A 16,052-nucleotide genomic window follows, 5' to 3' on the forward strand; every position below is an offset into this window, starting at 1 on the left:
CTACGTACGTGATCTTTGGAATCGCCTTCCAGAGAGTGTTGTTGACACGCCATACGTGAATGCCTTCGAACAGTTTGGAACTATGGTTAGGTGTTACATTACTCTTTTGTGTTTGTAAAATATTTCTTTATTTTTATCAAGCTCATAGCAATATTGAAAAATTCTTAGCTCACTATAGAACCAAACAAAATTTCAATGTCAAAATATTTTAACCCCCAACATATTCTCCTCTTAATTGGATATATTTATTACAGCAAACCTGCAACGTCTCTAGACCTCTCAAGAAAAAATTTTCTTCTTGCTCTGCAAACCAGACCTCCACAGCTTCTATTACCTCCTCGTTGGAAGAAAATTAACGAACTTTTGAAATTTTTTCAGTTAAGGGAAGGGATGATAGTCGGATGGAGCCAAATCTGGAGAATATGGGGGGTGCTCTAGTAATTCCAACCCAAAAATCACGAATTTTTTGCATGGCAATATGAGATTTGTTTGCAGGGGCGTTGTCCTGCAAAAACAAAACACCTTTGGATAGCTTTCCGCGTCATTTCTCTTTAATTTCCTTCCATACAGTGGTCAGTAATGTCAAATAGTAATCTCCGGTTATCGTTCTACCCTTGTCCAAAAAACAATCATGATTACTCCGTTGCGATCACAAAAAACTGAAGCAAGAACTTTTCCAGCAGATTTTTAGACACGAAAGTTCTTAGGTCTTTTAGAACCAGAGTGTCGCCATTCCATCGATTGTTGCTTTGTTTCTCGATCGTAGAAATGTACCCAACTCACATCCATGGTTACAATCCGGTTTAAGAAGTCTACATCGTTTTCAAATCGAGCACAGATCGAACGCGATGCTTCTACCCTAGCACGCTTTTGATCAATATTCAAAAATTTGGGGATCCATTTTGCAGCAATTTTTCTCATGTCCAAATTGACGTGAACTATATGATGAACGCGTTCGTATGAAATATTCAGTGCTTCAGATATCCGTATTAGCCCAATTCGACGGTCTGATAAAATCAGGTCATGAACTGCATCGATATTTTCGGGGACTGACACAGAAACTGGCCTTCCTGATCTGTCATCATCTTCAATGAAAAATTTACCTCTTTTGAAGCTTGCAGTACAATTTTTCACGGTCGCATACGGAGGATATTGATCACCAAGGGTATCAAGCATATCTTTCAAATACAGGTACTTGATGATGGCTCGATACTACAATTTTTCGATTTTCACCATTTCGCTAGACATCTTCTTTCTTTTAATTTATTGGGTAACTCTGGTCTACTATTTCGACCTCAAACTTCACCCAGACACTTCTAATGAGTTATTGTTCGTTGCTATGGTAACACAATATTTTTTTTATACATGAAACTGGTCTAGGCTAACTAGATATCAATATATTCTCGTACATTTGTAAAATAATAATATTTATATCCACCATGCTGCATTTCCTCACAAACTGCAGGGTCCAATGAGAAATATTCTCTCCCACAAATTCATCTTCCATTTCCAATTCATCCAATGATAGGTCCAAAAGTAATGACCTGCGAGAACGCCCTTGCTCTGTCCAAAATCGTTGGGGACGAATAACAGCTAATCACGTGACATTTGTTAAAATTCACTCCCTGTAATGAGATAAGCTCACAGAAAATCTGTTACATGAGGGACATTAGGAATCAAGGTGGTCGGGCCTTCCTGTTTCATTATGTTTTTGTTGCAGACAGTCCGAGCTTCGCCGAACCAATCCAGAACACCACAGTGGCTGTAGGAAGAGAAGCGATATTAACTTGTGTAGTGGAGAATCTGAACCCGTACAAAGTAAGTAGAGTGAAATTGAACTTATTTATTCAACGGAAGGATTGTCCTTAATGGCCTCAGACCATCCCATATAATTCTATTGGATGAATTAACTTCTAATTGAACGTGGATACTATCAAAACGGTCGCAGTTACAAACCTTATGGTTTAGCGCCATTAGAAAGCTCAGCTTAATGTAAACAGAGTTAACCGACGACGGTGATGATTATGTTGACTTTGGATTCATGAATGACGTAGCTTTGCCCCAGGTCTTAAATGCGGCATTATGATTCGTAAACATGATGTGCATGTCATAAGTGAGCTTGTTTGAAAGCAGGTCATTTATATTTTATTCGTAGGAAATTGTATCATTCGAACAAATTTCAAACTCTAGAATACTCTATACAGGTTGACAATTTAAAAAATTGCCAGGCCAATTATGTCGCGACAAGGATGTTTTCAGTGAAAATGCCGGTACAGGTCACTATTTATTCGGAGGGGGATATATATTGAGCAGAATTATAAGCCGAAATCTCTGCAACCCTAGGTTTAGGAGCTATCCCCCTAAATTCTTAATAGGGAATAGGGGGTGAGATTTACCTCAATTGAAAGACCACTTGTCCCTCTACATGAATACTATGGTTTACAAATTTTATCCCTTGAAGTAGTTACAGGAGGTGACAATTTAAAAATTTGCCCGGCCAATCATGTCTCGACAATGGACAGTTCAATTTTTAAAGGGAGAGGGACATATTTTGAGCAACATTGTAAGCCGAAATCTCCTCAAAACTAGGTGTAGGGGCTATCACCCCCAAATTCTTCATAGGGAATAGTGGGTGAGCTAAACCTCAAACGGAAGAAAATATGTCCATCTGCATAATACTATTGTCTTCCAATTGAGGTATAGCTCACCCTCTATTCCTTATTAAGAATTTAGGGGTGACAACCCCTACACCTAAGATTGAGAAACATTTTGCTAACAATTCTGTTAAAAACATGTCCCCCTCCGAATAAAAATTGACCTGTTCCGGCATTTTCTCTCAAAACATTCTTGTCGAGACATAATTGGCCTGGCAAGTTTTTAAATTGTCAGCCCCTATAACTACTTCAAGTACTCAATAAAAATTCGCAAACAATAATATTCATGTAGAGGGTCAAATGCTCTTTCAATTGAGGTATAGCTCACCCCCTATTCCATATTGAGAATTTAATAGGGATAGCTCCTACACCTAGGGTTGAGGAGATTTGGGCTCACAATTCTGCTTAAAATATGACCCCCAAGAAATAGAAATTGACCTGTTCCGGAATTTTCTCTGAAATCATCCAACTGGCAAGTTTTCAAAATTGTCACCCTGTATACAGTTGGGTGTACAGTTAAGTAGGGCCTTCGACTCGGTGAATCGTAGAGCGCTATGGAAAATCATGGAACGCCTTGGAGTACCCGAAAAATTCTTAGCAGTGTGCAAGAGCCTCCATACCAACAACACCGCTAGAATACAGCATAATGGCTCTAAAACCCACCATTTCTTAACCAACTCTGGAATAAAACAAGGCTGTGTGTTAGCGCCTTTACTTTTCAATATTTTTGCCATAGCTGTCTCGATAATTGCTGACATGAGTATGCCTGTAAGAGGTGCTGGAATAAGATTCAGATTTGATGGAGGCCTATTCAACCTGAAGCGCCTCAGAGCAAAAACCCGTACAAAGTTTATCACGGAACTTCAATATGCAGACGACTGCGCACTTATCGCTAGGAGCTCAGAGGATCTACAGAGAATGTTGGACACCTATAAACATATATACGAAGCTTTTGGCCTTAGACTCAATATAGACAAAACCAAAATCCTGGTAAGTCCACCAGAAAGCCTTCAAACAGATATCAGCCTGGAGAATGAAACTCTAGAACAGGTCGAACAGTTCAAATACTTGGGATGCTTTATAAATACTGGGGCTAACCTGGACACGGAAATACACAACCGTGTCAATTCGGCATCACGGGCATTCTGGAAGCTAAAGGACAGAGTGTTTCAAAACCAAGACCTCAGTCTAAAGACGAAGACAGCTGTTCAAAAAGCAGTGGTCCTCCCAACGCTTCTTTACGGAAGCGAAACCTGGACACCCTACAGGCGACATATTAAACAGCTCGAGCAAACGCAACAACGTCATCTAAGACAAATAATGCACATCAGATGGTTCCCCAAAGTTTCGAATGCAGAAGTCTTGCAGCGCGCGAGTTGTACAACAATTGAGACTCAAGTATAGCGAGAGGGCCCGACTCAGATGGAGCGGCCACATTTTGAGGATGCAAGACACAAGACTCCCCAAAATAGCTTTGTATGGCGAATTCACAGAGGGAGCCCGGAAACCAGGAGGCCAGTATAAGCGGTTTAAGGACGTACTACATCAATCCCTAAAATCATTTAATGCCAATCACAACTGGGAACAACTAGCGTTAGACAGGATACAGCGGCGGCGGCCAGATCTGGTTGGTGACTATCCATGCCCGGAGTGTGGGAGGATCTGTAGTTCACGGTTGGGTCTCTACAGTCACATGAGGGCACACAGTCGCAATTAGCCTTAAGAAATTATAAGTCTGTTCGCAACGGTTTTTTTTTCTTTGTCTTTTTGTAGATTTATTCCCGGTAACGGGATGCAGCAATGATGATGATGGATGTATCGAATGTATCCCAAGTAACTTCACAAAATATTATTGTTTTCGTGAGAAATAATCACTGAATTAGCATTAGTTCGATTTCATAAAGAAGAATCGTTCCTAGATTCGTCAATCTCTTATTGAACTCTGAAAATGGTGCTCGAACACCAATAATATAAATAAGCTCCTTGGTGATTTTATAGACTTTCTATTTGATATATTGCCTCGCGAAACCTTCAGTATCGTATAGCACATTCCAACAAGAGAATATTTTATGAAAATCCGCTCATTGAAATCCCTACTGAGAAATATTCCATCTCTCTCAATCATCCCTGCAATTTGATCGAAAAATATGTGCGGAAATGCCTCCATATTCTCACACGATCGAAAAGCAGAAATTCACAGGAACAACCCGCTACCTGTGCCATATATCAAACATTTTTAATTTTGAAATTCATATCCGCTTATGGCAGTAAGTAGGGAACGTAACATGTGGCGAAAACAATTTCAATTTTCATATTGCATTTGGTCTGAACATATGTTACGTACGGTGTTTCAGTATACACAATGGAGTTTTGGATTTGAATTGCATATTGCGTTCTATTTTATAATATACTCAGGGGGTATGGGGTTCCCAGCATTCTCATGCTTTTATTATGCCTCAAATGTCAAACAGATGTATCATAAAATGTGGAATGTCACTGTCGTTAATCCGCCCACATGTATTATTATGTATGGAAAAGCGAAAGGTTCTGAATCTTTCAGGATTTGGAAGTTTCAGATACGATGCATGAAGCATCGATTCATATCAGGCTCAAGAAGGAAATTTACGCGTCCACACAAGAGCATTTTCTAGATCGTCATACATGGGATTGTCCTTAAATGAAATTTCCATAACGATTATCCGCAAATGAACTGCTAAAAAATTGTGGATATTCACTTATTTTTAAATTTTAATTCCACTCGTTTTCTTCATGATTGTACCTCACAGTTATGAAATGAACATTTTTGGGTTAATTATAAGTAATGAAGTATATTTTAGCACTTTTGCAAAAAAAAATAATTTCTATCGCAAATGTGTCGAGAGCTTTTTTCTTAGTTACTTAAGTGCTCAAATTTATTAAATCACTTGTAATTAACTTAAGGATACTGATTTCAGAACTGTGGGGTTTATTAATGACAGAAAATGAGAGACATAACAATTCAAAAATAAGTGTCGATTCATTGAATAAAATTTCACAGAAGTGGCCACAATAATCTCAAAATTAACCTGCTGAAAAAGATGCAACACCCAGAGGAGCTGTTTAAATTTTAAATTTTTTTGGTAAAACATTTATAGATAGTATAGCAAGGAGTTAATGATTAAAATAAAGAGAAAAGAAACGAAGGGTTTACAATTTTTTCCATCAAACGAATTTAATGAAAAAAATTGTAAACCGTTCGTTTCTTTTCTCTTTATTTTAATCATTTACTCCTTGCTATACTATCTATGTTTTACCAAAAAAAAAATTAAAATTTAAACAGCTCCTTCTGGGTTTGCAGCTTCTTTGTTAGTTAGTATACATGCTCTACACCTCCTAATAGTCCTTATAGATGAATGCTTTCATCTGCTTGCATGTGTCATTTGAGTTGCTAAAAATTCGAGAAATAAGGTGTTCATTGAACTATGCCAGGACTCATTGTAATAGGAATTTAAATGAAAAGCTTTTTCATATATTGAACTCGATAAACAATAATCAAAATATTAATTTTGAGTTAGATCTTTGTTAAAAAGAAAGATGTGCATGTGCCCCAAAATTTATGCATAGTAATCAATAGCGCATCTACCCAGGAATACTATCCACAAAACATATTGAGAAAATTCCTGCATTTAGAGTGGCAAAGGGTGAATTTTTGAATTTTCGAAAATGTCGTATATCTCGAAAACCGAAGGACTTTATTTTTCAACGTAAAACATATTTTTCTGAACCGCCACAATTACCTCTACATGCAAGAAACATATTAACCATTCTTTACGCCACATTCTGTATATCGATTTGATAATCATACGGAAATCATTCAGTTCCACGTGTACCTAGTATAGTCGATGCTGTTCAACGAAGTGGAAAAATGTTCGACCAAAATTCTACACTCTCGATTAAACAGATCAACAAATACGGGACATGATGCGGGAAAATAACGAAACATGGGTAGCCGCCTGGAAAACAGGGTCACATCTTCTTTTCTTTACTGAACCAACCCCTGAAAATAAAAATTACGGCTCTTCATCATCATTCTACATACCATTCCATAAAAATGAAAACAAAACAATTTCCTGCCTTTTTTCAGTGCCCTAGAGACAGCTCTCGGTAAAACAATAACAGGTTGCAATCTGCTGATTTCAGTCTCAGCGGCTAGGACGTGAAGCTCCTCCGTTCCTCAACATAGCCAACGGTCTTCGCAGTTGTTCAGCGGAATAAAACCCAACAAACTCATTCATTAGGATCCCCAAGGTTTAATATATAGCCGTGCAGTGCAGAAATGGGAGCAGATATTTTAACAACTGGACGTTATTAATTCACTCACACTCGACGACATTATATTGAAGAATGGAAAGGAGTTCACTGGTTTCGGTGCCACCCTATGGGTGTTCTTCCAAACAAACGTGCAATTTATGGGTTAGAAATTTGGTACAGAAGAGTCGATAGGGATGTTCGCCTGATTGAAAAAACGGGCGCAGGAGTTATGGTTCTGAAAATTCTTGGTTCACTGTGATTGGCTTTATAATTCGTCTTCTAGAATGATGAAATCGGTGTTGAAGCTGGGAGAAAAAATTCATTCAGATTTAATGGTTTTAGTAGTTCGTTATCACTACCAATCTGGGTTTCAATAACATATTGGCAATCGTTGATTGATATTCTTTTATAATTCTGTATTTTCCTGCTTAAATACATAAATAAATTTATGAATTGTTCGAGCGTCTTCATCCATGAATAATAAATTGATCTCCATAGCTTGAGATTTCACCCATATAAAAAAATAGTGAAATTGCATCCTTTTTGCAAATGATATTCTTATTCGCTAGATCTTATTCTCAAGTGAAATCACCTTTACTCTTTAAGCTTTTTGTTCAGCCCTGTTTATAATAAGAAACGAATTGACTGAAGATGGCATCTGTACATTTATATCCCAAAAAAATCAAGCTACAATAAAAAAAAAGGTCCAATTTGTTTGAATGTTCAAGAGAAAATGGACAAACTTCGTTGAGATGTTGTTCGCTTGTTGTTTCGTTTCCGGTGTGTGTAAATATTGCTCTGTTAAGATTGAGTTTTAAAGGTGCACTGATCGTATTTAATTGAAAAATAAGCTATACTATAGCTCTAAGAGACTCGGTTATATTTCAATGCTATCTTAACAACTAACTGAGTAGACAATGGTGAAATATATCAGAATTTTATAGGATGAGGTAAACCTTCATCAAACTTATTGTATGAGTCGACAAAGACGCGCAATGAATACTATACACTATATTCTTCCCATTTCAGTTCGAGTCAATACGAACTCAATGAAAATCGCTGTTGAAAATGGTGAAATCCTTCGATTAAAAGTCAATTGAATTGAAAACATGTGTTTATTCAGTGGCCCTTGTCGAATACGGATTCAATTTTGACTACGTCAAAGCTTTTCAATTCGAATTGTTATGTTTTCGGAGATTAAATGAACAGGCAGATGGGACAGCTGTTGAGAATAAAACGCTATTTTCCTTTCTACACTTCCACCATGAAACGAGAAACTCAGGAGGTTCAATATTGAACGAAGCATACAACCTACTGTTTTGGCGTATCCTCGCTTCATGGGGTTTCTGAATGGTTGTTTATAATTCTTATTCAATTTCATTTTTTGTGCAGAACGAAGATTTGCCTTCATGCTGAGTAAGGTATTGTAGTAGGTACCTATTGATTTTTATTTTTTCCATTTGACTTCCTACGAAGAAGTTTTCAAGAAAATATGGTGACTTTAATGGATATAGATTCTAGATTTTGAAGGGGTTTTTGTTGGACTGGAACCTTAGGATAACCTCTATCAGAGCTGTTTTTGCGACCATGCTATCGCGTTTTAAGATATTGAAGGTCAAAGGTGATAAAATCGGTTTTCCGAGAATATCTCGGTTCTTATTGCTTCAATGAGATTTGCACCCATTATGAAACTCATAGAGTATAAAATTCTCTACAACTTTCGTAATTATTTTTCTTCATACGATCAACCGTTTTTAGGGTAGAGCGCGAAGAGTGCGCAGCTTTCAGTCATATTTGCATGGTCAAGCGTGAGTTACGATTATCAGTATATTGTATAAAGACAATTATTTAATAAGAAATTTTAATTATTGAACAATGTCCATTTTTTATGTACTAATTATTAATAATTTGTATTTTATCAAAGTAGGTAACTTAATCATTTGTATTTGACTATTTACATATATAATACCTATATTATCAATTCTTGATTATATATTTTGATTATATTTTATAATTAAAAGACAGTAAGGGAATATATTTCACACATATCCTTATTTATCATTGAATATGACATATAATGCATTTATTAAACTATGTGCTTGAATATTAACAGAATTATTGTTGATTTATATTATAATAATGTTGTAAATGGAAGCAAGTGATCTTCTTCTTCGTCGTCTTCTCCTTATTGTAGCTCAAATTGTTTAATAATTATAATATTTTAGTAAAAAATTGACTTTATACAAGGTACTGATTACCGTAACTCACGCTATACCTTCCATTAACACATATATGACTCTATGCTGCACACTCTTCGCGCTCTACCCCAAAAACGGTTAATTGTATGAAAAAAAGTTCGAACAGAGGTTGTAAAGAATTTTATTTTCTACAACTTTCATAATAGGTGAAAATTCCATTCAAGCTATAGGAACCGAGATATTCTCGAAAAACCGATTTTTATGACCTTTGACCATCAATATCTTGAGACGCGGACACGATAGCATTTGTTACTTTGGAGGTTGACCCCATTTTTACATAAAACCACCCAGTATGAAATGAGACCCGGTTCAATGGGGAATTCTCCTCAATTTGGGTTATCACAGCATATGCAACTTTGAACTGAATAATTACGAGTTTCATTCATGAGTTTTTCAAATGCACCGCGGAACCTATTCAAAATCATTCTTCAAAAATGAGGTTTTAAAATTTAAATCGCATCGTTTCTAGTTTACGATTTGGCAACATCGCCTACTAGAAAATAAAAATAAAATGGCTTGTTTATAAATTATCAGCTTTTTATTCACAGCCATCACAAGGCGCGTATTCACTGGCAAGCCTCAACAGCAAACGGCCATAAAAATCCCATAAAATTTGACGACCTTCCTCGTTCGTCGCAGACTTCATAGACAGTCATCTTTGTCTATCCCATCTAGATAGTGTATTTGTTGTCCTTTATTATCAACGCAAATTTCAGTCGATGTTGCCAACTTTTGCAATAGGAACAAAACGTTTTAAATTTTGAATACACATTTTTATTTTTCATTTTTAAGTATTTGAAATAATTTTTTTGGGAAACGGTTGAAATGGGAATTTCAAAATGTACCGTTTCAAAGATATTTCATGAAAAATACATCATTTTCGTCGCAACGAGTATTCCCTATTCCCTCCAAATCGAAACCCAGACGAAGAAAATGGCATATGTCCCATATTTCCTGTAATTCAGTACGCTAATGAATGAATGTTTGATCACGCCTTAACAGGGAGGCAATGAATAGAGTAATAAGAATTAATTCAGATGCATACCACCCGCTGATATGAATATCAACAAGTGTTACGATCTGAATTGAACTAGCAAATTTGCCATCACCAATACAACTAAATGGAGGAATTATTAAATACTGATTAGATGTAATATAGAGACAGTTTTTTCTCCCTTTCCAGAAAAGGCTGATTGGATTTAGCAGTTCATTTATTCAACATTCCGGAAGTGAGGGTTACTTATCCACTCAAATACAGACAGAGCAACGAATTTGAATAACAGATTTTCAGTTTCGGATCCGAGTCAGTGCGGAGGTACTCCGTCCGTTCATGAATTTTTCCGCCCATCTGCCGCGATGAATAAATCGTTTCAGATTTTTCGTAATCAAGTTTTTCGGAGTCGTTTTTAATGTCCGTTATAAATTCTCATCAAATAATAACAAAAGATTCGGCTCTTTTAATATTCGCACGTCGGCGCGGAGAAGTTATCGCTCACTACTTTCTCAGCCCGAAAATCTATTACACGAGAATTACTGGCGGAGCTGGCGAAATGAGGCGAGAAACTTCAGATTATTATCTTTTAACTTTCGGTTTATACGATTACGATCGGGGAAGGCTTCCATCGTTCTGCAACTTCGGAATATTTGTTTGTTCTGTATCCGTTCGGTTCAAGAAATTGCTGAGGGGAATCTCATAACTGGAAATTTGAGGAAGGAGACTTAAATAAATACTGCGCCGTGTACGAATTTTTCATTTACGGGTGTAGGATTGCTGAATTATTCTTCGCATAATTTATGGCTTGTTGCAATAACATTTCGATTTATACAGGTGGAAACAGAATATCTTGAAACTGTCTGGACTCCAACGTTTTATTTATGATTTGCTGGTTGCAGAATGAAAATATTTAGCTGAAATTGGAGTCAAGTGGATGAAGCTCAAGCTAATGAAGCCAATGTGAAGAATGTTATCGAAGTCTTAAAATGAGATACTTCAATAGAAAGAATCACGGCGTGTTTTTCAGTCGATTAATTTTCTGCAGCAAAAGTCGAAGGAATTCAAAACGAAACAGCGCCTCTGTAGGTCGAACCGAATTGTACAGGCTGAGAAACACTTTTTCTCTCATCATTTTTTTCCGAATAAGCTCGGCTTAAAAGATACAGGCTGTTGAAAAACCATAGAGGAATGTTATTTTTAGTTTTATCCCAAAAACGGTTTTATCGAATTAAATGAACTTCGGAATATAGTTTTTCATCTATCTGATAAATATTTTTCGAATACAAGATATCAGCCACGTCTTCCACTTTTCTCATCATGACCACTATGTACCATGAAATCACCAAAAATTCAAAGAGCCAAACTCTTGAAACTAAGTTGAACGCTAATTTATGAATATTTGAACGTTTTGTAAAATAAAAGTATTCTTCATATTATCTCGTAAAATATCGTCCGAGTAATTTGATGTTCAAAAATTAAAAAGTATCTGTGAAATTTGAAAAGTTTGGTACTTTGGATGCATACAACTCTGTTTAAAAGATCCACAGATCTGTAGTGCCACAGATTCAGCTAGTCATTCTGAAGGTGAAGCTCATTATAAAAACTCAAAATGACTATATCTTCTTACCGGAAAAAATGGTATAGAAAAAAATTGTTTCTTTCGTCCTCAAGAACCTACTGTTTGAGTATTTGTACGAGTCAAAGTCTCACCCTGTATAAATATGCTCATACGAGTCGATTTTTTTATTCCAGAGGGACAACTTTTTAGATCAAATTGAAAACCGTATCGCTTTTACCTTAGTATGACAATCCCAACCACTATAATAAATTGAAATGTGGTAGGTGATAGCTCATTTGGAAAGCATTTCTATTCTGAGTTAAGCATTTTTTTTTAATCCATTCGTTTTCAAAAAGAAAAGTTGTCATTATCAAAAATTTCTACCATATTCGAAATAGTTCTCGCAATAATAAATGTATATTATACACGGAGTGAATGAAAATTTCAACGAGTCAGAGAATAGTGTGGGTCTTTCATAATTAATTTGAGCAGCAGAAAATATTTCCAGCCTATGTATAAGCCTGACGCTACATCACCTGTTGATATTTTTTATCGAAAACCATTTATCAGCCTACAGGATGAAACTCTAGAACAGGTCAAGCAGTTCAAATTCTTGGGAAGCTTCATAAATACTAAGGCTAACCTGGACACAGAAATACACCACCTTATCAATTTGGGATCACGGGCATACTGGAAGCTAAAGGACAGAATATTTCAAAATCATGACCTCAATCTGAAGACCAAGACAGCTGTTTACAAAGCGGTGGTCCTCCCAACGCTTCTTTACGGAAGCGAAAGCTGGACACCCTACAGAAGACATATTAAACAGCTTGAACAAGCGCAACAACGTCATCTAAGACAAATGATGCACATCAGATGGTTTCACAAAGTTTCAAATGCAGAAGTCTTGCAGCGCGCGAGTTGTACAACAATTGGGACTCAAGTAACGAGTGCCCGACTCATCAGATGGATCGCCCACATTCTGAGGATGCAAGACACAAGATTTCCAAAATAGCTCTGTATGGCGAATTCACAGAGGGAGCTCGGAAACCAGGAGGCCAGTATAAGCGGTTTAAGGATATACTGCATCAATCCCTAAAATCAGTTGATGCCAATCATAACTGGGAACAACTAGCGTTCGATAGATCACAGTGGAGGTCTTTGGTCCACAGAGAAGAATACAGCGGCGGCCAGAACTGGTTGGTGACTATTCATGCCCGGAGTGTGGAAGGATCTGTAGATCGCGGCTGGGTCTCTTCAGTCACAGGAGGACACACAGTCGCAAGTAGCCCTAGGAAATTAGGGTTTGATAGCACCTTGTAGGTTCATTCTCGGGATACAGCAATGAATGAATGAATTAAAATTATTCCAATTTTTCAATCACGTTGACCAGCAGCATAAGGCTAGTGTGGCTTAATCTTCATATAATTACTAGTAGTGTCCCTAGTTTTAGGATTTAACTTCCATTTCGAACCACCCTGTATTACGCGGTAGAAACTAATGGCATTAAAGACATATCGATGGAATATAATAATGATAGCCATCCTTTTTCGTGTTGAGAACTTTTGAGTTGAGTGTCCCTTTCAGACCAATTAGTAGGCTTACTGCACCCTGATTGTTATTTAGATTTCTAAGGATCTTGTGCAGTGATGAGGGTATGACATAACTCGATTGTTCTCAACAGTATCTAATATCTACTTGAGCAACCAACCAGACTTGTTAACTCTGTCCAACTCCATTGAAGATTTACACAGCTGATACATTTCAGTATTCCCTCATCCATCGTCCATAGTCTGCACATTGTATCAAACTAATGTGTATAAGATTGTGTACCAGGAAAATGAATAATGGAGATCGAGTCCCGTGAAGCATTGCTATTCGAATAACTGAACCATAAAATTTGATGAATTTCTCAGTTCTCAGTACGAAAAAAGGCTGGTTTCGAGTTATGGCTCGAATAAATAGAAAATTATGGGAAAATTTATTGTTGACTTCAGTGAATTGGCCTTAAATATTGGGAAAAATATTTTTTTATTATTTTCATTCAGTATTTTCCAGATCATTTGCTCAGTTTTGAGAATGAACATTTATGATGAGGAAGAAACCTGTGACGATACTTTCGTTGTGATTGCACCCCAACGTAATTGTTAGTTTGTATTGAAATTTCATTATTTTTATCTTTATTTCAGGTTGCTTGGTTACGGGTGGACACTCAGACAATACTCACAATTCAAGGCCACGTGATAACGAAGAACCATCGCATCGGAGTTACCCACAGTGAGCAGAAAACGTGGTACCTTCATATAAAAGAGGTCAAGGAGAGTGATAAAGGATGGTATATGTGTCAGATCAACACTGATCCAATGAAGAGTCAAGTAGGATATCTCGATGTCGTTGGTAAGAATGTTTTAGGTAAAGTGAGCTTTCTTAGACTTCTTGTTTACCTTCATATAATACGCATAAATAAACATGGGCATTTTCGAAATGGGGAGTTATTCAACTGGTTTTCTCACTATACATGTAAAAGTACAAATGATAATCGGGATTATTCTCAAAGAAAGCTGATAATGCTTCTTCTCTCAATGTCGTCGTTCCAGGATAATCATCTCATCCTTATTCTGAAAAGGAATTTTATACTATATTCAACTGTTTATTGGAGATACCCTCGGTTTCACAAAACTTTGATTGCGCGATCAACGATTTGACAGTCACTAGATTTTAAAAACGAAATCACTGAAACCTCTCAGTTTCTGAATATATTGAAAAATAAGCAATAGAGAATCATTGAATTGATGTATATGGATCATAATTTGATGCTTGAATTATATTCTGCATACTCATGACTGAATTATCGATTTTCGTTTATCCGTAAATCGAGCGTTGATTCCCCGATCAAGTTCTGCGAAACCGGGGGTATTTCTATCTTTTTTGATTCTTTCCAAACAAGAGCATCGGACGCGGTAATTGAGATCTTGTTTTCAAGGAAATCTGACGTTTCATTATGTATTTTCGAACAGTCAGAAATATTTCGAGTGCATGTTCTCTATGACGAGAAAAGTCCTGGCCTATTGAGATTACAAATGAGATAACTCCGTTACCCTTCTGTGCCTTCGTACAGAATTTACCTAATTCATCAGAATATTACCTAATTGAAACATCAAGAACAACGGTCTCATGAGTATGTATGTTACTGCCAATTTTTCATTACTCCATCCACTTTTCAGTGTCTGAAAGTATACTCTACTTTTCTTATATCGTCAGGCTGAAATATTGAGTAAAGGACCACTTTGTATAAGTTTGGTGAATGAACTCGATGATAATGAGGCATCACTAATGATCTCTCTCCAAATTACTTCTAAAATTATTCAATTTCGCTAATCGAAATACCAAAGTTTTAACCCTGGTCTCGCTGATCATTCGGCCGTCTGCCCCATTACCAAGCTCAGTCAGTAGTCCTCAAACAAACTCCAGTCCAGTTCATTCTGATGAAAAATTGCATAGAGGGGTTATTTCGTTGAAGACATGTTTTATCGACAACGATTGATGAACTACTAGGAAATCTTTCAAAATATATCAGACCGAACTTTAATATTTCCAAATGTTTTCCATTCATCTTGATTTACCGAATCACGATGCAGATAGGATATCCCAAACAGCGAAGAAATATTCGAATCAAGAACTTAGAAGACTACTGGAAAAATTTACAAAAGGAGTATCGAAAAGTCTCGAAACAATAGAAAGAAGTGACATCCAAACAGTATAAACAAAAAAAAAACCCTACTACAATCGTATGCAAGAGACTTGCATTATATGGGTAGATGCCTATAACCAAACAAGCAGGTTAGATTCAGTGAGTACCGACTTCAGGACAATAAGTGTCCATGATATGTTCGTCTTTTCAAAGATGCCCTCTGCTATATCAAAAAGCAAGCTCGATATAATAAGGGCCTTGAATAGTAACGCTTAATGTGGTGGAACAATAAATATATCTGGTTTTACATATCCAGCTCAGGAAAGGAGTTGGGATCAATAGTTGGAATTGACTCCTCAGTCATCAGCTAGAAAGCCTTCCGCTTACTCTCATAATAACTGGCCCATATTGAAGGATAGCTCATTTTGTACCAAACTTCACACAGTAGCTCAGGGATATCTTTTGATTTTGACGGTGAAACACTCCTGATGTATAATAACATTTTTTTGACTTTAATGTATACTCCATTCACATTTATTCTACCAGTCGTTTGGCCATGAAATAATTTTTTCAAGTTTTTGTTACTAGAACGGAGTAAGGTTGTCAC

The 16,052-nt window shown here is 36.7% G+C and overlaps 1 protein-coding gene across 2 annotated transcripts in view; it reads left to right on the forward strand.

Moving 5' to 3' along the window:
* LOC123315252 (lachesin-like) overlaps nt 1-16,052 on the forward strand; it is a 71,515-nt gene that overhangs the window by 26,813 nt on the left and 28,650 nt on the right. Inside the window, exons 2-3 of one of the 2 annotated variants that reach the window (XM_044900873.1) lie at nt 1,721-1,818; nt 13,944-14,166. In XM_044900873.1, the coding sequence (XP_044756808.1) occupies nt 1,721-1,818; nt 13,944-14,166 (321 nt within the window). The remainder of the gene's footprint in view (nt 1-1,720; nt 1,819-13,943; nt 14,167-16,052) is intronic. The other variant, XM_044900874.1, reaches the window with a different exon arrangement.

Source organism: Coccinella septempunctata, chromosome 6 (assembly GCF_907165205.1).
Source record: "Coccinella septempunctata chromosome 6, icCocSept1.1, whole genome shotgun sequence".
Taxonomy (NCBI): Eukaryota; Metazoa; Arthropoda; class Insecta; order Coleoptera; family Coccinellidae; genus Coccinella; species Coccinella septempunctata.